Raw genomic sequence first — 25,475 nt, 5'->3', positions numbered from 1 at the left:
AAAACCAAAAATAGAAGAAAAGAAAAATGATTTTATTAGTCCTATCACCTTTGCGTTTTTTACACTATAAACATTTACGATTCATGATCATTGAAAGGTCTCCGCGGGTAACTTGAGCAAATTCTGACCTGATTTCACAATAACTTTGTAAATCAGACTATCAATTCTCTTACCGGTGAGTTCTTGAGCTCCAGTGGCTCTCTCATTTCGTGATTTGGGTTTTAGGATGAGTAATTGATCAATTAGAATATCTATGCTGTGATTCTCTGCTAAATGCTAATTGATTCGCATACTGTTCAAAGAAAATCGCCCAGGTACAGTTGAATTTTCACCTGGCTCACTCTCCAACTGGGTATTTCTTGATCGTGTTCTTCCTCTCCACGCGTTTCCAGGTTCTATTGGAATTTGGGATTCCATTTTACCATTGTTATTTCTCGAATTTCTGCTCCGGGTCTAGTAAAAGATTTGTTTTTTAGCAGTAGTTTCATGCTGTGTTGATTTTCGATCTCTGTTTTTTGGTGGTGATCTCATGCTGCCATTGCCATTGATTTATTGGGTTTGATTTCTTTCTGGGTATGCCTGAACCCTCATCATTTGCTGTTTCATAAATTGGATTCAATCTATATGAGGACAAACCATTCATTTGGGTCTGGTAGTCCCAAATCCTTCCAAGCCTACCCCAGGGGTGATTTTGACCTGGAATCTGGAATTCTCAAAAGAACCAGAAAGCTAAAAAGTTCGCCTTTTCATCCAATCAAAATGCTCAAGTCTTTAGGTAACAAGATACAGTACTATTATAAGGTTTGCCCGCTTTTGCTGTTTGTGATCTCCTTCGGTATTGCAATTATAGTTATCGTTATGTTATCTTCCTATGAAACCCAGTTTCGACTGATGGGTAGCTATAAGAAACTCAACAAGGGTATAGAAGTCTATCCATTTGCCAAGTTTAAGAATCTAGTAATGGTTGCTGGGCATTCGGTTTATACGAGTAGTAGTTGTGAGGGGGTTGATAAGGAAAATGCTTGGTTTTTGGAGTCGTATCAGAAGCATCCTGGCCAAGCTGCAACTTTTGTCATGCATATACAGAAGGGTGTTGAAATAACAGCAAATGATGATGCAGCATTGCTCCTGTTCAGCGGTGGTGAGACAAGGAAAGAGGCTGGGCCCAGAAGCGAGGCACAAAGCTATTGGGTTGTTGCCGAATCTAAAGGATGGTTTGGTGAGTTCTTCTGATTTCTCTAATGTTCTGGGCTCTAGGAAAGTTAAAATCTTTGGATTTCGTATTCTGGTTTGTGAGAGACGATTAGGATACTTTGAGAGTTTCTTTGATTATGAGTGAATTATAATTTTTCTAATATGCATTTGGTATTTAGAATTAGTTTTTTGACGGATTAAATTAATTTATGGGCTTTTTTCTCCAAGATGATAACTTTCCTCTTTTCCACGTTTCTACTTTGTAACTTACGGGAAGAAACTGATCAACATAAAGTCACGAAACGCTCAGAACTGAGCTATTTGTTTGATCTGTTATCAATTCTATTAAACTTGCTTCTTACATTGCTTTGAGTACTCACATTTGCTTTATACTGGGTCCATGTATAGCACATAAATGAAGTCTGTTGAGCATATAACCATTAATGTGCAATCCAACTATCAGCTTAGGCTTTTAGTTGAGATGGAACACATGCTTCAATTCGGTGCCAGAAGCAAAGATTTATATCTTAGGAAGGATTTTCTCTCTGTTACAGTAATTTAAATGTCTTCTATCTTTGTTAACATGACTATGCCAGATCCCTTCTAATTGTTAGATGCATTTATACAAGGAAGTTTTATATCCATAAATTTCAATTCAAAACATCGAGTTCTTCTTGCAATTGTGTGATGATATTGAAGTCGTATGACACAATTCTGTGCAGGCAACCAAGAAAGTGTGAGAGAGCGGGCACTCACTGAAGAACACGCAAGAGACAGTTTTGAGAATCTTCTTTTTAGTGTTTGCCGGTTCAGGGAACTTACTGGTTCCTATCCACAGAATATAACAGTAAGGCCATTTTTTACATTCTGTGCATTTGAATTTGTACATTCAATCGTTTACTATGGATTGACCTATAAATTCCATGGAACACTTCATTCAACTTCTTTTTTATGTCACGAGTTTAATCCAACAAGAACACATTCCTTGATAGATTATGAATAGGGGAGCAACATATTCTGAGATTTGATCAAAATGCAGGTTGTAGGCTATGACTTCAAGAGCGAGAGATTTGAGCATCTGCACCGCACTGCCATGAGATTTCCAGAAACCAGATTCTTTTACTCGGGGACTCCATCCTCGCCAACTTCAAGGGAAGCAGCTCTGAAAGGCGAGGCCTTTGTGAGAACCCAGTTTGAGGATGATCCTTATGGATGCAAAGGCTCGCTCTCTCGCAAGAAGCTGGGGCGGGATCCCTTTCATCGTACAATTCCTTACCCCAATGGGTGCCCTGAAATTGAAGGCTTGTTCAGATACTGTGGAACAGCTCCATATCCAGGCTCCTTGCCTTGGGCTCAGTAGATATCTTCTTCAAGCTTTACAAGACTAAAAGAACCAAAAGATCAATACAATTTAGAAATTTTATTAATCCGAATGCTATTCAGTATTCACATTTCACAGTACCCTTTTTTTTTTTTTCTTTTTTAAAGAATGTATTTTTGTAGTCTCCTTTTATGATTTTATTGAGCAAATTGGAAAAGAAAAAAATCAGAACTTTATGTCTTTATTGAACTTGTAAACGAATGAAATTGAGTCAAATATCAAGCTGTTCTATTCGAATTCGTCTATATTAGAGACTATTCTTATTCGTATTCGTTAAATATTCAAATCTCAAATTTTATTTGTATTCGATTCAACTACATTATTCATATTCAAATTCCAAGAAGGATTTATATTTTATTTTAATTGGGACACCTACCCGCTTATAACGTCTCTTCCAATGCACCAACCATCACCAATTCACCATTTTCACCAACCTCTCTCTCTTCTCTCTCTTCTCTCTCTCTCTCTCTGTTTTCTTCGCCGCCAGACGGATTGCCCTATGCTTTTCACCTTCTTCTTCTTTATATACATTCAGCGCTCTCCGATCTCCATTCCCATTCTCTCTCTCTCCCTCTGCGCATACATAATTAAAGAAGCAAGATTTATACGATGGCTTTAGCTCCAGCTTCAGCTCAGCTATCAAAGCCGATCTTTTGGAAGAACCCCGTTTCTCAAAAAACCCTCTTTTCATTGCCCGCCACCTCTAAGGTTCGTCCGGGGCAATCTGCAATCCGATGCTCCTCCGTGGCGGTGGCTCCCACGGCGCCCGCGGCACCCGCGGCGGCCAAGGTGAAGTCCGTGAAGGCGAGGCAGATCATTGACAGCAGGGGGAACCCGACTGTGGAAGTTGATCTGGTCACTGACGGCGGCAATGATGCGCTCTACCGATCGGCGGTGCCCAGTGGAGCGTCCACCGGGATCTACGAGGCTTTGGAGCTCAGAGATGGTGACAAGAGTGTTTATGGAGGCAAAGGAGTCTTAAATGCTGTGAAGAATATCAATGAAATCTTGGGTCCAAAGCTCGTCGGAGTTGATATTAGGTAACACATGAGCATATCTTTCTGTCAATCAATTATGCCATCTTATAATTTTAAGCCACTGAATTATGTATAAATTCCAAATCTTTACAAAGGAACCAGGCAGATGTTGATGCCCTTATGTTGGAGATTGATGGAACTCCAAACAAATCCAAACTTGGAGCAAATGCAATCCTAGGAGTCTCCTTGAGTGTGTGTAGAGCTGGTGCAGGAGCAAAGGGCATACCTTTGTACAAACACATTCAAGAATTATCAGGAACCAAAGAGCTCGTCATGCCGGTTCCTGCATTCAATGTCATCAATGGAGGCAGTCATGCTGGTAACAATCTGGCCATGCAAGAATTCATGATCTTACCAGTTGGAGCTACCTCATTTGCTGAGGCCCTTCGAATGGGCAGTGAAGGTTCGTGAAGTTCTTTCTTGATCTTATATATATGTATATTCATGTCTGTACTTGATAACCTGTAAGCAGTGTTGCAAAAATTGCGCCTAGCGATTTATTCAACATTGCCTGGAAGGCTGTAACTTGATTTCTGATGAGTTGTTGCTTTAGGATGTAGTATTTGCCCTATTATTAGGCTTAAATTTGTTTATACTCTGTGCTATTATCGGAACAGTGTATCACACCCTCAAGGGAATCATCAAAGCAAAATATGGGCAAGATGCATGTAATGTTGGGGATGAAGGGGGATTTGCTCCAAATGTGCAGGATAATAGGGAGGGATTGGTATTGCTAATGGATGCAATTGAAAAAGCGGGTTACACTGGCAAAGTAAGAGTCTTTTTTGTTTCTTTTCAAACAATGCATTTGAGGCAATCGTGGTCTAAAACAACCTTGTACAGATCAAAATAGGCATGGATGTTGCAGCATCAGAGTTCCTTACCAAAGACGGGAAGTATGATCTTGACTTCAAGAATCAGCCAAACAATGGCGCTCATGTGCTTACCCCCGAGAACCTTTGCGAGCTATACAAGCAGTTTGTGAAAGATTTCCCTATTGTATCAATCGAAGATCCCTTTGACCAAGATGATTGGAGGTCATGGGCAGCACTGCAATCCGCCGTGGATATCCAGCTTGTGGGTGATGATTTATTGGTCACAAATCCAAAGAGAATAGCTGAAGCCATTCAGAAAAAGGCTTGCAATGCTTTGCTACTGAAGGTATGTGGTTTTACCTCTCTGTACATTTTGTTTATGAAACAAATTCTTCTGTTTCTTCTCAGGCTTTTATCTTTTAAATGGTTTGCAGGTTAACCAAATAGGTACTGTGACTGAATCGATTCAAGCAGCATTAGACTCCAAAGCAGCTGGGTGGGGTGTGATGGTTAGCCACCGAAGTGGTGAAACCGAGGACAATTTCATTGCAGATTTGTCTGTTGGTTTGGCCAGTGGACAGGTTCTCTTCACTTTAGCCTTTACTATGTTTAAAGATCATCTCTCATCATTCTTATCTTTAATCTTTCTTATTATGCAGATCAAGACAGGTGCTCCCTGCAGAAGTGAACGTCTAGCCAAGTATAACCAGGTGAGAATTGAGATGGGCATTTTCCCTTTCTCTGATTCTTGATTTCTTCTCTCCAAAAATGAAAACTTTTTCACCTTCCTGTGTTCTTGACATACATGACTGAATCTGTGCTTATTTCAATCTCGTCGCAGCTTCTACGCATAGAAGAGGAACTTGGGAACGTTCGCTATGCTGGAGAAGCGTTCAGGGCGCCATGAGAAGATGCATTCTTGATTAGACTATAGCTAGAACTCATTTATGTTCAATCATGTAGGAAAAGGTAGCAGGAGAACAATCAAAGAATATTATTCTTGAAGAATAAGTTTGTTTTTCAGAAGTTTTGTGAAAAATGAGTTCTTTACTGCTTCAATGAATATTTTGCCTGTATTAGCCCACTCATGATGAAAGAACAGACAGAAGACTAAAGGGATTTTGCATTATAAAAGTGTTCAAAAGAACTACAACTACACCACATTCCCCATACCTTTGTTTCTCGTTTTCATTAGGCAAAATGAAGAAGAATGATTTTGGTGTGAAGTTGCAGCAAGATCTCTGAAAATCCCGGGGGATCATAAAAACCCACACCGGCCTTGGGACGAGTCGCTTCTTTGCTCAGTAAACTAAACAAGAAAGGTTCAAGATAAAAACTTTCTTGCAGTGCTGACCGCTGTTTTAAATATGAAGTCCAACAACTGCAGCTGACCTATGAGAGAAATAGGAGCCCAGATACACGAAAAGTTATCTTGTCAGTTGACAACGGGAGGTGGTTTCCCTATCTATCTCTACATGTATGGCTTGGTATAGTAGTACGTGTTTGCGAATATATAATTTGGCGCCCGAGTTGACCTCTAAGATGATGACAGGGTTCTGAACAAGAAGATACCTATACCACCAATCGCCAAAGTGAGGATTAGAGGAATGCCGATTGATTCAATATCTGCTCCCGTTTCTTGCCTTCCTCTTCTTTCTTGGTGCGACCTCTCGCCATACGTCTCACGTATGGTATTGCTTAGAATGTCTATCTGGTGCATGATCTGTCGTTGTCCCCTCGCAATCGCAACAACCTGTAATCCGGATAGAACTTCAAACCACGTTCAAATTGCGTTATTCTATTCATTGTTTTTCAATGTTGAAAAAATCGCTAGGCGCCCTCTAGACACCTGGGGACCGCCTAGAGCGCCTAGGGTGCCTAGGAGGCCGACCGCCTAGCGCCTAGGCGCGATTTTTGCAACACTGCTGTTTTTAGTCGGGATCATCAAATACCTCTTCCATGACAGATTCCCGTGCCAATTGAGAAGACGATGATGAATGAGGTAACAGAGAGCTAGTCAACGAACCATTGCCTAAACCCGCCATAAAAAGCGTAGTAGGCGCTGATCCATTGCTCACTTCTGGATACACCGTCAAATTTGGCTGACTAGCAGAAATGCCTCTCCTTGTGGACAATTTTGAGCTAATCTCTTCTATCCGAGACGTAAACTCATCCATTCGCTCACTCAGTGTGGAGATCTGTTCAGAAAGCCGAGTGATTGCACCCTGAAAAAGAAAAGAATGACTTGGTTAGAGAATAGTACACCTTCTTCTTTCCCGGGTTCACCATCTTCTTGGCTAATAAATTGTCATGTTCGATTTTACCTGGTTAGCAACTGCTGGTGAATCGGGAGTTCTTACATCGTATCTCCTATTATTCACCGCAAGTTTTGTCAGTTTGCTAAGATGCTTTTCACGCTGCGTTGAAAATGAGAGCGACATACCGCTGCCCAAAATTTATACCAAGATTAGTTACTAACAAGAAAGCATCGTAAATTTAGCTCATATCTTACTCTACATTGTGATTTTAAAAACTCAAGACTTACCGATTAAGAAACTTCATTCTCCTATCTGCCGAGGCTTGAGACAAAGCTTCTTTTGGGCTCAAGACCGTATCATCATCAATGCTTAGTTTCGTCTTAAGATCAGCTGGCAAAGCCTGAAAAGTTATAGACCGAGGATTTTGTCTCATTTTGGAAGGGGTCATAACTCATAAACCTATAAATTGTTAAGTATATCATACCATAACATCATTTAGAAGCTTTTCCAGTTGAATTTGTTCGATGTAAGTGCGAGGGATGTAAGAACCTTCGAGCCCCAGCTGTGTGCCAATCCATTTGACATATGAACGGTCTTTGCCTTGCACCTTTAACATTGCATCAGCAGAACATAGAATTACTATTTTAATCAATGTTGAAAAAATCGCTAGGCGCCTGGGGACCGCCTAGGCGCGATTTTTGCAACACTGATTTTAATACAGTACGAACATAGCTTAGTAACTTTGTAATTACGATACCTGAATATAGTGTCGATTCAGTTGCTCCAACCAATCGGTTTTGACACAAACCTTGTCATCGGAGAACACGTGACTGCTTCTTTTCAAGATGGACGCAATGGAGTACCCTAGGGCCATCAAGCCACCAAGAAGACGCACACTAACTTCGAAAGTAATTCGAGGTGATATAATGAAGGGAGGATCTGTCACCCATTCCTGATAGTAATGACGTTATAAGGTATGATACACAATGGTCTCGTTTTTAAGGAAAAAAACATACAGAATGGTGTCCTATGTACTATGTAGTAGTTAAAGACTAATGCTTTTTTAACAGGTACCTCAAACATGAGAGTGTATCTGCCATCCCGGTTCCTCATCCTCAGATACGATTGGCAAGCTTCGGGATCTTCACCTGGGGGCAGCAAAAAAATATCATATGTTTCTTCATTGGTTTCTTTGTGTTCCTCGGAAAGAACAGCCTTGATCTGATCTGGTGGGACCGTCTTCGAAGACTACAAAAGAAAATGCATTCACTCAGAGATAGACAGTGAAAATAAGAAAAGTCGAGATTCTTAGTGCTTAATTACCTTTAAAACATAAGTGGGATTCTGGAACCCGGAGAATGGGTTAAACTTGTTGGTGATTTTTATATGGGCTGTCTGAAGATCTGGTTCGATGAAGGCCTTGTACATCGGGTAGACCTGTTCACAGCAAAATGCAGCACGAATCATGTAAAGATTCAACCTTTTCGAAAAAATGAATGCCATAAAGTGAGATATAATAATAATTGCAGCCAAACCGTTTCGGAGATTTGATGTATTATTTCTTCTGGATCTTGGTTAACACGTTGAATGTCCCTAAGAACCCGTTTTACCAGGTCGAAGTGCACTCCACCGGTGACTGAGACACGAAGATCTATCATGGGCCGCAACTTTTCACTCAAGGCGTAAATCCCTTCAATGAGTACTACTCGAGAACTGGGAACATCAACCGTCCTGTCAAATGGAACCACGATACAAGAAACTATTCTAAGCAACGAATAACAAGCTAGCAACAAACTAACATAAGGTTCGGAAAGCAAAGAAATGGTTGACCTGTATCCACTACGAGAACTAGATTTGAAGTCATATATAGGAACTTGAACAGACTTTCCAGCTTTTAAGCCTCGGATATTCTCGAGCAAAGTTTCGTAGTCCGTCAAGCGTGGATCTGTTTAAAAAATTACCACTCGTTAGCGTAAATAACAAGTAATTTTCTCGTGAGTGGAATGTTTTGTAAGTAACCATCAAAGTTTCCATCGATAATCCGACTTGGATCGTTGTAGTTGTCCATGTTTATGACAGCAATACTAGGCATAAAGTTGAGAATCTTTTCGGTAAACACAGTCTTTCCAGCACCAGAAGGGCCTGCCACTCCAACCAGCGTGATTCCATCGTTCTTTTGAGCCAACAATTGGCATGCCCGGATCACGATGAAGAATCCTTTTTCAAATGACAGAGTATCTTGAATTGGGACAATCTCATAACGACCCGTGTCCCTTCTTTTCACCAGCTGGACTTGATCTCTCAGTAAGCCAGATCTTTTCCTGGGTGATTCAAGACTCGAAACACTATCCTGAGCCATCAATATCTCTAATATTCTACAACAACAACAAAAGGCCTAACTAATGAGAATCAAACAGGAACCTATGAAACTGTACAAGGAAATCCAATTCACATAATTCATTAATCAAAAGCTAGGTAATTTTCCCAAAAAAAAGAGTAACTTTTAGACCACACAACCAACTTATCAAAGCAGAAAGTGAGCAGAACTATTCAATCCAGAAGCAAATAGGCTATCAATGATGTCTTTAAAGTTTAAACCTTTACTTAACTATCCAATTTCAAGAATTCCCCAGAAAGCATAAACTTTGCAGGCAGGCAAAATAGTGAGATCAAATTCAGCAAAAGCTAATCAGAATCATTCAATTGAATAACCACCAGATTTCCCAGAAAGCAGAAACTTTATGACCAAATACACCATAAAAAAAAATGCTTTTGAGCTAAACATAGTGAGATCAAACCTTATTTAATTCAACAGAAAATAATCAGCTAAACACTAGCATTTTCGAGAACTGCCCAGAAAGCAAAAATTTCATACCCAATAGCAAACAATCAAAAAGAAAAAAAAGTTCTGGAAACTAAATAACACAAACCTTTGTGTTTCAGAGACTGCAGAGAACTGTGTGTGTGGATGATGGATGAAATAATAGCAGAAAGATGGGGTTTTTAGAGCGGTGGAAGGGAAAAGAGGAAGTAACGATTGTTAATCCGATAATGGTTCACACATCGGACAAATCGAAGTCGATCAGTAACAGTAATCCGAACACGGTTGACTCATCATTTTTAGTTAATTTTCTTCTCCCAATCATTAGTTAATCTTTATCTATTCAGTTGTGTGGTGTTGTCATCGTCGACAGTTGACCAAAGAGACTAAAGAAAGCTGAAGAGGTCCGACTTAGCTTAAAAGTATCTTAAAAGTCTTCACTTTAATTATAATATTTATATTTATATTTATATTTGATGCATATATTGAAATAGGTTCAGAACAAGTTAATTTTGAAGAACGAATCAAGATAAATTTAATCAGTCTCGAGACCCCATAGTCGAGCTCGGCCCTAGGCGCCCAAAGCCGAGCCTAATGCTCAGCCTCAACAATTTAAGAGCAAGGGCTGATGGAGCGTATCGACGTGATTAAAATGACGTTAATCGCTTACCATTTTTTGAGTCAATTACAAGTTAAAGTTGTATAAATTTTTTATATTTATCTTGTTAAGATATTACAATCCATCTTGTAATCACATTACAAAAGTCATTAATATAAGACTCTGTCTCTTAAAGCCTTACACTTTGTATCTAATTTTTTAATTATTGATTTTGTTGTTAATTAAATCTATTAATATTGTAGGTAAATAGGTACTAATATATAATTATTATTACAAGCCAAATGTTTAAATTAATAAAATAGTTATATAAAAAAGCATATTTAATATTTAGTGTTAAAAGCCCAATTATAAGTATATAATAAAAGGTAATAGAATCAGCAATATTCAAAAAAGTATATAATAAAAGAAATATAGAAATGAAAACAAAATGGCAGTACTAATTAAATGTATTACTATATTTATAAAATGGAAAATTCAGTATATCACCAAATATAAATATTATAAACGAAACTGTCGATCATAATAATTCATATAAAGAGAAAAACTGGACGCAGTGAAGAATGGTTGTTATGTAACAAGACAAAGCAGCGAGCGATCCACAGGGAGACGAGACGAGACCGCCATTGATAGCCAAAAAGATGGGGTGTTCATTTTCTGGGTTGAACGCTCTGTACGACGCCGCTAACAGCGGAGGCGATGTCTGGATCAATGAGAACCGATTCAGGATCCTCCGCCAGCTCGGCGAGGGTGGCTTCGCCTACGTCTTTCTCGTCAAGGAGGTCCTCTCCAACCCCTCCGTGCCCGGAGTTTCCAAGAAATTCAAGGACCCTTCTCATGTCTCTGGTTAGTCTTTTTGATTTCTGCGTCGTTTGTGGGATGATTTTTGATGATTGGTTGGTGAATTGATGGCAAAGCTTATAGCTTTTCATTAGAGAATTGGATTGCATTGTGATTTGTTGTTGTAATTGTGCCCTAATTGTACTATTGGGGTTTGATTTGTAAGATGATGGAACATATGCAATGAAGAAAGTTCTGATTCAGAATAGTGAACAGCTGGAATTGGTTAGGGAGGAGATCCGTGTTTCTTCTCTGTTTACTCATCCCAATCTGCTTCCTCTCCTTGATCATGCTATCATAAATGTCAAGGTAATTGCTATGCATTTTCGTGTAAAAGGTATCAACTTTGGAGGTTATATTGATTTTCTCTTGGGATTGAGAAAGAACATTCTTAATTAGACTGGATGGATGCATTCATTTGATTGCTGTTTTTTTTTTTTTTTTTTTTTTTTGTTTAACCTTCAAGATAGATATATTTGGTTTGAATGCATTCTATTGTGAGAACCTTTTTATGTTTCGCCAGGCGGCCGCTCAAGATCAATCTTGGAAGCATGAAGCGTACTTGCTGTTTCCCGTCCATATGGATGGAACCTTGTTGGACAATGCCACAACCATGAAAGCAAAGAGGGAGTCCTTTTCCACTTCTGATGTTCTGCAAATATTCCGCCAGGTTAACAGAACACTAACCAAGAATTATCTAATTGATTTTGTGTTTATAAAGATGTGAGGATCGATGTGCCTTGAGCCTTAATTGAAAGAGGAGTTTGTGTTCAGCTTTGTGCAGGACTTGATTATATGCACAGTTTTGATCCACCATATGCACACAATGATTTAAAACCTGGCAATGTCCTTTTGACACATATAAAAGGTCAGCCGCCCCTTGCAATATTGATGGATTTTGGAAGTGCTCGTCCTGCAAGAAGGCAAATACGCTCTCGTTCAGAGGCTTTGCAGTTGCAGGTGTTTCTAATACTCCATGCTTCCAAAATTTCTTTTTACCCTATACCTTCTAGGCACACTTTCCAATATTAGCATCCAACAATTGCGTTATGAAATCAAATTGTTAATTTCACTTTCATTTTGTGGGTTTTGATTTTGTAGGAATGGGCAGCTGAGCATGTTTCAGCACCATACCGAGCTCCTGAACTTTGGGATTGCCCAAGCCAATCTGATATTGATGAAAGAACTGATATTTGGTCATTAGGCTGCACTTTATATGCAATAATGTAAGGCATATCTCTTCTTGCATATTGTCACTTTTGGTTCTTCTTTTGAATATCAACTTTGTGACCTTATATATGAAATTCACCTCAACCCAGTGAGCACGCTTAATGTGACAGTACCCCACTTTCTTGAATTCGTTTTGAGATACTCATCTATGATCATTTGTCATATGAGGTTCTGATGAGAAATAACGGTGTAATTGCATCATTCGTGGTTCTTGTCTGTAGGTATGGAGTGTCTCCTTTTGAGTATGCACTTGGGGAAGCCGGTGGAAGTCTACAGTTGGCCATTGTAAATGCTCAGGTAAAATGGCCAACTGGGCCCACCGGTCCTTCCTATCCCGAAGCCCTTCAGCAGTTTGTGACGTGGATGCTTCAGCCTCAAGCAACAGTCCGACCACGCATAGGTGACATTATAATTCATGTTGACAGGTTGATCTCCAAGTTTTCTCACTGAAGAGCTCGAGACGAGAGATAATATATACTCTGTTAACAACCCGCATGCAACATCATATATAGCATGTTGAGTATTCATGTATGCCTTCCATTCTTCACTATGTGAAAATGTGATAGAAGCAATATAGATATATATATATATATATATATATATATTGATACTGCTAGGAATTTTTACTGTTATCTGACTATCTTTTGATTTTGTTTCAATTTATTCAATATGAAATGTTTAATTTTCTCTTCCATATGGATTCTTAAACATGAGCAGTTAATTAGTAATTAATGGGATTCTTTTGATTCTTATACTGTCCTTATACAGAAAAGGAAGAGGAAGACTCATTGACTAACTATATATATAAAATGGACAACCTTTGGAATGTTCTTTTCGATCAGTCAACTAATATACATATGTTTTGTCTTTCCTGCTCGCCCGTTCCATTTCTTGTCATGTTCATATAACCAAACCGTATACACATATATATGTGTGTGTTCAACTATTGTTCTGTGAACTATAATCATTGAAGCTGTTTTCTGGGAACTGTTTTCCGGCGAGATGGACGGAGTTTTGGGTTTGGGTACCATAACAGCTTACATTTTCCTTGCTACCATTCTACTACTATTGGGTCTCATGGTTGCATATTTGCTTCTCTTCTTCTGCTCTGAATGCAAACCTGCATCGGATTCATCGGTCGGAAACGACGGCGACAAAGAGGTGGCCGCGGGTAGCGTCACCAGTGCTGACCACACCGTCGTCGTTATCATGGCCGGAGACAATGCTCCCACCTTCCTAGCAACGCCGGCGCCCTCGCCTTCCCGGCATACCGAGGAGATTTGACTTGCCCGCATGGACAGCTCAACTGGTCACATTGGTAAAATTTGTCACAAGAACTCAGATATCCCAATTTCACTAGTGACAGTGTGGGAGCTCCTTGTATGCAGTGAGCAAAATTCTGATTAATTAAGTCACCCTATCCTCCCAAATGCTCTGTCGAGCCGGGGTGTGGGGGGCCCTTAGGGTTGGGGTTCAGCTTTGGAAGAATTAAGTCACCGTGATTTACACATCTACAATTCTGTCGGGTCTTGTGTGGGGGCACCGGGTGGGCAAAGTCAATTTTTTTATTTTTATTTTTATTTTAGAATAAAGATATATTCTTTGCAATTAGCATTGTAATTAAGGCTTAATTATCAACTGACATTCAGTGAAAAGATTCTTGGTATTGTTTTTACATATATATATATATATATATATATATATATATATATATATATATATATATATATATAAACGATTAGAGTTATAATGCTAGGGAAAAAAAAAGACAAGTTGTCCTCCATATATAAATAGTAGCAGCATGGTATATATTCTCTATTTGGTCTTATCCATTGGAATCATACTTAAAATTAAATATATTTTTTTATATTACGAGAAAAATACCCAGCCACTATTCGAGGTTAATTATACATAGGTGAGCCCTAGCTACTCTTCTGTAATAGTTCACAAACTACATAGTACAGAAGAGGTAATTAAATTACATTAAGAAAACCATGTGCGGTGGGCTCGACTGAGAGGGCGTTAGTAAGAATCGAATTCGTGATCTTCACTCCTTCAGATACGACAATCGTGGTTCACCTACTCGGCCACCCATTTTTGGGTTAGTTAAAGTTAAATTCGGATGAGAAAGTTTGGTGAGATTAAATATACTCATAATATTATGGTATGGGGGAATCAAACATCTATCATACCTGGGCATAAAGTAGAAACATGGTGAAGTATGAAGATGCATTATATGGAAGTTAATAGTTTAGTGGAGAAGGTAGAGAGAATATTAGGCTACTGGCAATCTCGATCACTTATCATGATAATGACCTAACCAGACATATTCGGATTCACCTAGCTAGCTAGCTACTTTTCTTTCACCAATATAGTACTAATTAACTTTCACAATATATATATAACATTATTATAGTGCATGTCATGCTTTAAATCAATTGTTATTAATCTCCATGAATTATATGATATGTTAGAATATATATGCATGTAAATTTATTGTTTATGTAACGCTCTTATCTAGTTAGAGAAATCAATGGATAATGTCCACTACTCTGACGCAGAAGGAACATCATGATTCTCGTACTTATTAATAGGAGAATATTATATTATATTCTTAATTGTTGTTGCATAAAGCACTGTACTGGCCTAAGTTATTCCTCTGATCGAGTATAAAACAGGATGATTTACACCCATTTCTTGATCACACAAACATATATATATACAGAAACAAAAATGGGGTTTGCAGATGAAGAAGCAAGTGGTGGTGGGTTTTGGCAGTGGAACACCCCACTGCCATATCTGTACTGTGGGGTTGCCATCGTTGTGGCAATTATTGCCACTTCATTACTGTTTCTTCTGTTCAGCCACAAGGATGATGACCCTGCTGCTGTTGCTGCAGTATTATCAGAAGGAGATGATGAGAAGAAGAAGAAGAAGAAGAAGCAAGAAATGGAGATTAGGGTTTTGGATCCTGAGCCTAAGGTGGTTGTGGTGTTTGGGGGAGATGGCAGACCACTGTATGTGGCAAGGCCCCAGAGTTCTATTAATAATAAGCAGCATTTTTGTGACCAGGTTTAGTTGTTTGTTTAGTACTTAAAAAAAAAGAGTTTTTTCCTAGGTTGGGTGTAGTGGGGGGAGGGCAACATGTTTTAAGTGTTGTGTTAGATCAGTTGCTACAGCAAAATTTTAGTTAATTATATATATATGTTTAATGTTTGGGAATTGGGATGCTGTTTTTTTTTTTTTTTTTTTTAGTACTACGACTCTTTATTTGGGAGAGTAATAGATGTGTCATTGAGCTACAAGTTACTTGGCAGGTTTGGAATGTTGTTAATTATCTCTGTTACCTTTTACTTTGTAACTATGTTAAAATTATATTATTAGTGTTGGGCATGTATGAATTATAACAAGATTGTCATGATTTCAAAATTTACTTGAGATTATTAAAAGATACATATTTATATCAATAAATATATTTACTAGTCACCTCACTACAATAATACGTGACAACTAAACATAATAATACTCTCTATTTCTCTCTCTCTATACATACATACTGCATACATCCTATACATATGTATGTATGTGTGTATGTAGATTTGCACCATTAAATACATTCATAGAGAGGCAAACTCCTGCACAAAATTAAAAAATTAGATGGCTACTAATCGCAAACATCTTTCTTATAATTTTTATTTCTTTGACTGACACCCCTCTACGAGGTATATACTCCATGATCGTAGTGTGGTTTTGTTTATATTTATTTAATATTTTTTGTTTCACTTTCTCTATGTACAAAGGAAAAAATGGAACTATATATCATATAATTTTACAAATGAAAAAACCTATCACCTAGTGAGATGTGTCTTAATTATTCAAGTCAAAACAAAGGGTTAGTGTGAAATTAAATGTTATTTTTGTCCACAAATGAATATATAAATATATGCTTAGCCACAATATGGGGTGTGTTTTTGCAGATTTGCAACATTAATGTGAGAAGAGAACATGCATGAACAAAGCCATAAAGCAAGGGAGACAAATTTAAAAGATCAAGATTTACCAAATCAAGTTTTGACATTTAAGGTCAATCATTATATCGTGGACCAGTGTACCCTAGACCTGGCAATTCGTGTATACAAATCCGTTAACGGGTCGACACGATAAAGACACGAACACGATAAGGCTAAACACGGACACGACACGTTATGGTTAATGGGTTCAAATTTTTAACACGAACACGATTTGTTAACCGGTTAAACGGGTTGACACAATAGACACATTTTGTTAACAGGTTTCAAGTCGCGTCGACACGAAACCCGTTTAAACCCGCTATTTCTATTAATATACTTTTAAAAAAACTACAGTAAAATTTAAAGTTAAGTTCTATATAAAAATAAATAAATAAATAAAAACTACCGTTAAATTCATCAAACAAAGTAAAAATATTCAATTCATAACATTTATAAAAAGATAAAATAACTTTCAAAATCATAATTAAAGGAGTCTATACAAGTTTTTAGAATAAAATTGAACACAATAAAATTCAAATTTCAAATTGTTGAACATCAATTAATTGGTGTAGGATCTTGGCCTAATGTAGTAAATTCATCATTAGTCATGTTCATAATATCTTTTGTAATCTCAATAATGACAATAATTCTTACCTAAATGACAATGATTCTTAACGGTTATAAACAGGTTTGGTAAACGGGTTCGTGTTAACGGGTTAACACGATAATATTAACGGGTTAAACGAGTTCTTAATATGTTTAACGGGTTGACCCGTTAAGACACGAAACATAACGGGTCAACGCCTTAATGACCTAGGACACGTTAAGGCTAAACACTAACCCGTTATTTTCGTGTCTGGTTTCGTGTTGTGTTAACGGGTCATGTTCATAATTGCTAGGTCTAAGTGTACTGCGGACCCTAGTCTAATACATAATACACATACACATAAATATAATATAATGAACATGAATTCTGCCTATTATGTTAAGTATTTATGTGTCATCAGTTATATAATACACATAATTCATGTTCATAATGATTACAGATGCATGATTTTCACATGTTTGAGTGTTTGACATTTGGACAAAAATTACTATAAATATATTTGTTTGATTAGTAGGTTTAGGCAGCCAGGATCAGAGGAGAAGTTAATTAAGGAAGCTGCACCAAAAATGGAGTCTGCTTCCCAGATGTTTGGAGAGGCTGCTGAAGAAGAAGAAGAATGTCACAGCAGCAATGAATCTGGTTGGACAACCTATCTTGCTTCTCCCTCAAACAATGATGATTCCTCCGAAGAATTCAGCAATGGAGATTCCATTGGACAAAACAGTGATGAAGAAGATGATTGCCACGTCGACGACGACAAGGATGATGATGATGATTCCATGGCTTCTGATGCCTCGTCCGGCCATACTCACCGCCGGAAGCACAACGCCGGCCGGAATGGTGAGAGTAGTAGCTCCAGCTACAAGGTTAAGACGCCATGGGTTAAGAAGAAGAAGGAAGGGAAGAGAACTGTGCCTGTTTATAGTTCCAAGGAGAGTAAAAAAGTGTCTAAAGACAACTAGTAAAATCTCAATAGCTAGGTGTTAAAGAATCAAATTTCTAATCTTTTGGTATTAGAATTTTGTTTGACTCACTCGATCGCCTCATATTAATAAAACTTGTAATTTTTTTAGACAAAAATTATGCTCTACTCATGGCAAATTATATCGTTCACCACGCTGCATAATCGATCATGCACCGAGCTTTGCGCCGTTTTGTTTAATGAAAAGAAACGACACCCGTTTCTCAAAAAAGTAACTCTGTTATTCAGTTTCATTTTGTATACACTGCAGTTTCAATTCAACAACTACAGTCTCATTTCGATATAACTATAGCTTTATTCGATATTTATGCACTCAAATATGTGAAAATGTTATTTAATTTTATTTTATATACACTATACTTTCATTAAAACACAACTACATGATCATTTCGATATAACTACAGCTTCATTGCACAATATACAGTCAAATATGTGAAATATTATTCAGTTTCATTTTATATACATTGCAGTTTCATTTCACCATAACTATAATATCATTTTAATATAACTGCAGTTTCATTTGATAATATATAAAATAATACGTGAGGCAATGTCGGTTTAGATATACTATAGTGTCAGTTTAGATACACTGTAGTTCAGTTGGTAATTAACACATAAAAAATGCGCACTCCGTTAACAGTAACGGCGCGCCGTTTCTTTACTTAAAGAAACGGCACCGTTTTAACCGTGGTCTACGATATAACGACTGTCTACTCACTGGGTCACTCATCTCGAGATAAAGATCAAATGAAATATTCTTGTCTTCAGCTGTTTGGTTAATACACATTTAGTTCTAAGTTATCATTAAAAATTACTCATTTAACAAAATCTTTAACTCCAAATAACAATTATTAAATATTTAAATTGGTAGACATTTCCTCGTGTGCTCAATAGATGTTAATAAAGTGATAAAGCTTTCATAATAGCACTTAGAATCAATAGATGTTAGGTGGGGATTAAATTAAATATGCAACTATTCATAATATTTAGAGGCTAATTAAACGTGTGTACACCGAATAATTAGTGACGAAAACAACTACTAAAGTCGTAACTAAAATATTATAAGGGGTCTTTCTTTACGGTGATTGGATGACAATTTATCAATTCATCTCTATATATAATATAGAGAAATCAAGGTGAAAATTTTTTCCCTCCATTTGATGCATTTGAGAGTTATGGAATATCAAGAGTTTAGAAACTTCATAATCATCATAAATAATTAAATAAAGATGAAAGAAAATCAAAGTGAATAATAATAAAAAAGAGTGTAGTGTAGTGGAGAGTAATTCACAAAATTAATTTGAGTAATAATTGTTGATTCATAATTAAAAATTAACATTGCAATAATTATGTTATGTTTCTAAGAGCATCCCCATTAAGGAGATTGTTAGCAGAATTCAGGGAAAAAAAATTTCCTTCCATTTGGTGCATTTGAGAGTTATGAAATATCAAGGATTTAGGAACTTCATAATCATCATAAATATTAAATAAAGATGAAAGAAAATCAAAGTGAATAATAATAAAAGAGTTTAGTGGAGTGGAGAGTAATTCACAAAATTAATTTGAGTATAATTGTTGATCCATAATTAAAAATTAACATTGCAATACTTATGTTATGTTTCTAAGAGTATCCCCATTAAGGGATTGTTCACAGTTTTTTAGGAAAAAAATGTCGACTTAAAAGAGAGAGAGAGAGGAGGGAGAAGGAGTAGGGTCCTGCCGAAGTTTTTTCAGAGTTTGTGGGTCTCACTAAGAGAGAGAAGGAAGTTTGCGGGTCAATTTTTTGTTCGAGCTTTGTTTTTTTTTTCTTTTTATTTTTTCACATATTTTTTTCTCTCCTCTATCTTATTTGGCACCTAAAAACTTGTGCTAAAAAACTTATCTATTGAGGATGCCCATATAAGCATTTAGTATCTCCACATCAATTGCAAATGACATTAGCAAAGTATGAATACATTAACTGTGTTCACATTTATTGCAATAAATAAAACATTCTTACAAATTTCAATAACCACATGTTTCAATATTTACATGAACATCTACACCTACTTCAACATTATAAATAAGTCATCATCCACAACCAATATAATACTACAATTATGTTTTTGTTGTGGTTGGAATGAGGAGGATGATCGTGACTAGAATAGGGAGAATAATATTTTTGGGAGCTTAGATCTCCTATAAGCTTTATACAGTGCAATCTAGGGATGATGAATATTTCTAGGAGCGGAAGAACTCAGGTAAGTTTTTCTGTTTCCACAGCCATTAATTTCTTTGCTAATTTAGAGTATGTCAAAAATTTAATTGATAAATTTGTTAAATTAATAATAGTACGTGCATCGCACTAGACAATTACTAATATATAATTAATTATATACTCTTATCAAAAATGAAATTAGAATTTACTAAAAAAAAAAAAAAGACTTAATAGTCTTCTATAGTAATAATAGGTCCATTAAAACACCAAATTAAGAAACATAAGACATGAAACCTTAACCAGTAACTTGTATGTAATACAGTGATGGTGAATTCACACGTCTTTATACTAAGCAGCAAATGCCGGAACCGGGGCGGAAATCATCGGAGAGTTCGAAGATTCCTTAGGAATTTCCGAAGCCTCTTCGTACAAATGTTTGACGAAGTTGTCGAGATTGTTGAAGGAATCTCCACCGTCCTTGATAGCATCCATCGCCGCCGTTCTCAGCCGCAGTGCATTAGCCCTCACCTCTGCTCCTTTCTCTTTCACGGCTTTGCTGAGTAAACCAGCCAACTCGTCCGAGTCGGGAACGGTCTTATCACCCTCACTCGCTCTGACCGCAACTTTATGCTCGTCCACCAGGAGGTTAGCGTTAGTGTATTGATCGGCTCCCATCGGCCACGTCAGCAACGGCACGCCGGCGATTACGCCTTCCATCGTTGAATTCCAGCCGCAATGGGTTAAAAACGCCGCCACGGCGGGGTGGTTTAGGATCAGCGTTTGTGGGACCCAGCCTTGGATGACCAGCCCTCTCGGGCCCACCCGTTGTTGGAACCCAGGCGGTATTGTTCCGTATCCTTCGCCCACGTGGCCCTTGGTGGGGCCCTTGGTTGACCATAGAAAGTTGACTCCGCTCTTTTCTAGCCCCGCCGCTAGGGCCTCCATTTGCTGGTCGGTTAAGACTGCCTGGCTGCCGAAGCAGACGTAAATCACTGAGTTGTCCTCGCGCGAGTCGAGCCAACTCAGTATGTCGGCGGCGGAAACTGCGGCGGATCCGCCCCTCTCCGCCGGGCCGTCCGGCGGCAGAAGGGGGCCGACGGACCAGATCCGGTCGTGCCCCAAATACGTCCTCAGATAGTCCAAATACACCCCTTCCGCCGCACTGAACGAGTTGAACAACACCCCATAACTCACCGTGTTGTCGAAGTACATCTGTCTGATAAACTCGGAGCTCGGGTCTCCCTCCACGTAGCTCCGGTAAACCGGAGAGAGCTGCCACCATGGGAATTCGGGAGAATTAGGAACATTGGGAAAACGGAAAACCTCACTCTCATCGTTCGGATTCTTGCGTTTGGGCATCTCACGCCACAGGCTGAAGATAACGGACATGGCCATCGCGCCGGACGGGGAGAAAACGTATCGTCGAACGCCGACCTCCGCGGCAAGGCGGTGGGTGAAACCCACGAATATATCGGAGATAATAGCAGTGGGCGGAGAAGGGTGGCGGCGGAACCAGTCGACGATTTGGCCTTGGAGGCCGCCGAGAGTGACCATCAAGACACGGAAGCCACTAGGAGGGAGATCCTTGGCGTTCTCGACCCCGGCGGGGATGGAAGGGTTGGCCGGAAAAGGCAAAACGAGGGTGTTGATGGAGGGGTGGCGTGAGAGAAGAGGGGACAAAAGAGGGAGATTTTTGGGGGTGACGAGTACGGTAATGACGACGTTACGGAGGGCGAGTTGGTGAGTGAAATCTAAGAGAGGTAGCATGTGGCCTTGAGCTGGATACGGGAATACCAGGACGTGTACCCGGCGGCTCCGGCGTTCTGACACGGTGGTGGTCGGAGGAGCCATTCACGGCGGGATAGGTGGTAATCTGATTGAACAGAGGATGATATATGCTAACCAGACAATATTGGGTGGCGGAAGAAAATATATATAGGAGTTCGTAGGCCCAAATTATACTTACTAAATTTTATTCTTGATGTGACGGATATTAATTATTATTTTTTATTTATTTATGTGAGTCTGAATATAAATATCTATATTTTATATACGGAAGTAAAAGTTCAGAATAGAAAATGAAAATACATGTAATATTTTCAATTAGTTATTAAGTATTTACATTTCTCAATTAATTTGCAGATACAATTCATCTGGTCTCAATTAAATCTTATTTAGAAATAATTTTTCAAATATGTTGCTTACATCTAAATTTAAAGTTTTAATGGCATACTTAAACAACTCAAATTCTATCAACTTTAACACCATTTCAACGCTCTTGTCGTCTTCAATTTGTAGTGTTTTTCTTTCTTTCTTTTGAGTTGACAACCTAAGTCTACCATTACACAATTAATTAAAGTTGTTGTCCTATAAAGACGCATATTTAGAAAGTCATTGTGTAATTCACTAAACTTGGACAAGGAGTTCTTTGCGTGTCTATAAGCTTGGGAAGCTCTCGAGTTTGCAATGAAGAAAGCTCAAATTTGGCCTACCACTATGTCCTATTTATAAACGATTAGCAGTTGGAAAATTTAAACTTTGGAGCGGATCCCTAGGCAACAGTGACGTGACTTTAAGACTCACATTGCCAAATCGACATCATGGCACGGATTTGGGGAGTCGTAAGTGTACCTCTCTTTACGTACTGTATACCTGCTCGGTATTTAATCAAGTCACCGAGAGAAATTTTTTCCTACCTTAACCGATCATGAACTTGCCATGCCTGACCTAAATGTGACAACCAAGCAAATACTTGGTCAACGTTAGACTTCGCCGGTCCTAGGATCGAGACGTTCATCCCGAGCAAGACTAAGACCCAAGTTATTGACTTCTAATCGAACACATCACTTAGTGGATGACCAAGAATATTGCAACACGTGGACATTGTGACGCTGTTCCCAGATTGGCTGATTGCATGCGCGGCACGTGTCAGGTATGGTGAGAGCCCGCTATTTGTCTATTCTTTTTTCCTATAAATACCTCACTTACAATTATGATACTAAGACCGAACATGGTAAATTTATCCCTAAAATCAGAGAGAATTAAACACAAATCAATAAATCAATTATTAAAATACATTAAATGGAATCTCGTTGAATTTAGCTAGTTTTCCACCGTTTATTGTTCCCAAATCAATTATTCCACCGTTTATTCACTCACCATTAATGAAATTAATTAATTTCTCCCTAAATTGCTATACTGGTTATATATACTAGCTATTTTTTTATTTTATTTTTGACACAATCGCTATCAATGATGATGTGCCCTGCATAAACTTCATTTATGTATTTTTTTTTTTTTTGAAAGGAATTCGGGAAAATGGCACTTTTTCCCCCTGAGTTACATACTTATAGCACTTTTTCCCCCTCAATTATTTAGGTAAGCACATTAGCCCCTTCAATTATTATAAAAGTGGTGGTTTTTCCCCCTGATATATTAAAATGACATTTCTACCCTTAAAGTAAATATTTTATTTATTTTACTTCTCCAACAAATTATTGCGTATACGTAGGGATGACCACGGTTCGGTTCGAACTGCACCGGACACTAAAGCAATCGAATTAAAAATTTTCGGTTATGATTCAGATCTATAACCCAACATTTGGATTTCAATTTATTAAAATTATGAATCAAACAAATTGGATCCTGAACGGCTGAACCGTGAACCGGGGGTTCCAGATCCGGTTCGCGATTTTGAACCGTCTTTATTTTAAATTTTTGTTTTTTATTTTAAAATAGTCTAAATTCAACAATAAATTTATTTTATTTTTTCAGTTCGGAACATGAACCGTCCGTTCCGGTTTGCGATTTAGTAAACTTTAAATATCGGGTTTCGATTCTAAATTGTAATTGGAATATTTCGATTTGGTTGCTATAGTGTTTGTTTGGTTTGAATCAAATTATGGTCATAATTTGTTGGAGAAGAAAAATAAATAAAATATTTATTTTAAGGGTAAATATGTCCATTTAACATTTCAGGGGAAAAACAACCACTTCAATAACTGAGGGGGGAAAAGTGCTATAGGTATATAACTCAGGGGGAAAAAGTGTCATTTTCCCAAGGAATTCCATTCATGTATAATAGTTCATAAACTACAGATAAGAGATATATAAATGGTAAGAGAAATAAATCATACTAAAAAGATCATATGTAATACTCTTGACGGAGAAAATTTTCAGCAGTAATCAAACTTGTAACTTTCATATACAAAAATTATACATCACTCACTACGTAATCACTTGTCTAATACTTTCGATGCTATTAGCGGTCTGTTTAAATTTAGATGTATGTACACGAAAGGTTTTGTCAAAATAGTATAAGATTTTTGTATAATACAAAGTTGACTCTTGTATAGACAATATTATAATTGTATCAGTAATTCGTTTATGATTTCAAAATTTTGTATTGAAGATGCATACAATTTGTTTTTTTTTTTTTTTTTTTAATCTCACTCCGTAATTTAATTTGAGAGGACTAAAATTATAATTTTGTACTAGTCTCCATTGTTAGGGTGACTAAAATTATAAATGACAAAAGAGGCGTCTTTTGGCCTTCTTCTTCAAGATGCGAATGGGGTTTTTATTGCAGCTAAAAATGGACCATTACCGTTATGCCACGGTCCATTTATGGCGGAGGCTTATGCTTGCAAAGAGGCACTATCCTGGCTCAGGGGTTGTGGAATTACAGAGGTGGTGTTACGGTCAGATTGTTCGAATTTGTGTCATGCTCTTGGAAAATCACCCGCGGAGTTTCGCACGTATGATGGTTTAACTGTTTCAGCATGTCGAGCCTTGATGAGCTCCTTTATTAACTGTTCAGTTGTTTATGTTCCTCGTACTTTCAATGTTTTAGCTCATTCGTTAGCTCAGTCAGCCTTGTTACAAGCAAACTCTTTGGTGTGGGAGGATAATCCCCCAACCTTTCTTTCGGCTTTGATCAATTAATATATGCAGCAGTTTACTTTCAAAAAAAAAAAAAAAATTAGCTTGTACCCTTGGGGTATCCCCTCCAAGTATGATCTAAAATAAAATTACAATTTTGTACAAAGCATATATACATTATTTCACCACTTGATTCATCGACTCTTCAAAAAGATTCCCAAATTCACACTAAATTTACATTTAGGTTAACATTTTAATACTTGGGTACTAAATTGAACAATTTTGGTAATCAAAAACTAAAGTGGTGAAATCCTAATAGTCGATGGACCATTTTAGATAAAAATTGCATAATTAGGGACTAGATTGTGCAACTTTAGTAGGCAAAGATCAAAGTGATGAAATTTTATTAATCGAGAGACTATTTTTAGTAAAAATTACATAATTAAGAACTAAATTGAATAATTTTAAAAATCGAAGACTAAATTGATGAAATTTTAATAGTCAGGGAACCAAATTGTGTATTAACTCCAATTTTTATTTTATCTTAATTTAATTTGAGAGGACTAAAATTAATATACATTATTTTGGCGCAAGGCAGAGGTGATA

At 37.6% G+C, this 25,475-nt stretch overlaps 6 protein-coding genes across 8 annotated transcripts; 4 read left to right on the top strand and 2 right to left on the bottom strand.

Moving 5' to 3' along the window:
• The first annotated feature begins 63 nt into the window (after positions 1-63).
• Positions 64-2,759, top strand: LOC109149366 (uncharacterized protein C57A10.07). Its single transcript, XM_019297099.1, has 4 exons — positions 64-175; positions 303-1,219; positions 1,917-2,041; positions 2,234-2,759. Exons 2-4 carry the CDS (start codon positions 625-627, stop codon positions 2,552-2,554), a joined length of 1,041 nt encoding a protein of 346 aa, XP_019152644.1. The 5' UTR covers positions 64-175; positions 303-624; the 3' UTR covers positions 2,555-2,759.
• Positions 2,760-2,995: 236 nt separating this feature from the next.
• LOC109149365 (enolase 1, chloroplastic) lies at positions 2,996-5,556 on the top strand. Its single transcript, XM_019297098.1, has 7 exons — positions 2,996-3,615; positions 3,708-4,015; positions 4,230-4,384; positions 4,456-4,773; positions 4,862-5,008; positions 5,087-5,137; positions 5,269-5,556. The coding sequence occupies exons 1-7, from the start codon at positions 3,185-3,187 to the stop codon at positions 5,332-5,334; spliced, it is 1,476 nt and encodes a 491-aa protein (XP_019152643.1). The 5' UTR covers positions 2,996-3,184; the 3' UTR covers positions 5,335-5,556.
• LOC109149359 (uridine-cytidine kinase C-like) lies at positions 5,444-9,826 on the bottom strand. 3 transcript variants are annotated; one of them, XM_019297088.1, is made up of 14 exons: positions 9,616-9,826; positions 8,705-9,060; positions 8,516-8,630; positions 8,221-8,416; positions 8,009-8,122; positions 7,760-7,933; positions 7,443-7,637; positions 7,170-7,292; positions 6,973-7,085; positions 6,752-6,872; positions 6,380-6,652; positions 6,000-6,180; positions 5,749-5,819; positions 5,444-5,697 (listed from the first exon to the last, which is right to left on the bottom strand). In XM_019297088.1, exons 2-13 carry the CDS (start codon positions 9,042-9,044, stop codon positions 5,752-5,754), a joined length of 2,013 nt encoding a protein of 670 aa, XP_019152633.1. In that variant the 5' UTR covers positions 9,045-9,060; positions 9,616-9,826; the 3' UTR covers positions 5,444-5,697; positions 5,749-5,751. The 3 variants fall into 3 exon arrangements, with proteins under 3 accessions (XP_019152633.1, XP_019152632.1, XP_019152634.1); XM_019297087.1 differs by having other exon boundaries at positions 5,444-5,819; XM_019297089.1 differs by having other exon boundaries at positions 5,444-6,180; positions 9,616-9,824.
• Positions 9,827-10,652: 826 nt separating this feature from the next.
• On the top strand, positions 10,653-12,886 carry LOC109149367 (probable serine/threonine-protein kinase DDB_G0291350). The gene is made up of 6 exons (XM_019297100.1): positions 10,653-10,968; positions 11,129-11,271; positions 11,486-11,632; positions 11,737-11,922; positions 12,064-12,188; positions 12,414-12,886. The coding sequence occupies exons 1-6, from the start codon at positions 10,764-10,766 to the stop codon at positions 12,640-12,642; spliced, it is 1,035 nt and encodes a 344-aa protein (XP_019152645.1). The 5' UTR covers positions 10,653-10,763; the 3' UTR covers positions 12,643-12,886.
• A 2,004-nt stretch (positions 12,887-14,890) lies between these two features.
• On the top strand, positions 14,891-17,805 carry LOC109149368 (pre-mRNA-splicing factor CWC15-like). Its single transcript, XM_019297101.1, has 2 exons — positions 14,891-15,264; positions 17,361-17,805. The coding sequence occupies exons 1-2, from the start codon at positions 14,926-14,928 to the stop codon at positions 17,769-17,771; spliced, it is 750 nt and encodes a 249-aa protein (XP_019152646.1). The 5' UTR covers positions 14,891-14,925; the 3' UTR covers positions 17,772-17,805.
• A 2,368-nt stretch (positions 17,806-20,173) lies between these two features.
• On the bottom strand, positions 20,174-21,916 carry LOC109149364 (UDP-glycosyltransferase 89B2-like). Its single transcript, XM_019297096.1, has one exon. It carries the CDS (start codon positions 21,837-21,839, stop codon positions 20,337-20,339), a length of 1,503 nt encoding a protein of 500 aa, XP_019152641.1. The 5' UTR covers positions 21,840-21,916; the 3' UTR covers positions 20,174-20,336.
• Between the last annotated feature and the right edge of the window lie 3,559 nt (positions 21,917-25,475).

The sequence above is a fragment of the Ipomoea nil genome, unplaced genomic scaffold, assembly GCF_001879475.1.
Source record: "Ipomoea nil cultivar Tokyo-kokei standard unplaced genomic scaffold, Asagao_1.1 scaffold2159, whole genome shotgun sequence".
NCBI classification, from domain to species: Eukaryota; Viridiplantae; Streptophyta; class Magnoliopsida; order Solanales; family Convolvulaceae; genus Ipomoea; species Ipomoea nil.
The sequence above is the reverse complement of the archived record's forward strand: the minus strand, read 5'-3'. Positions and strand labels throughout refer to the sequence as shown.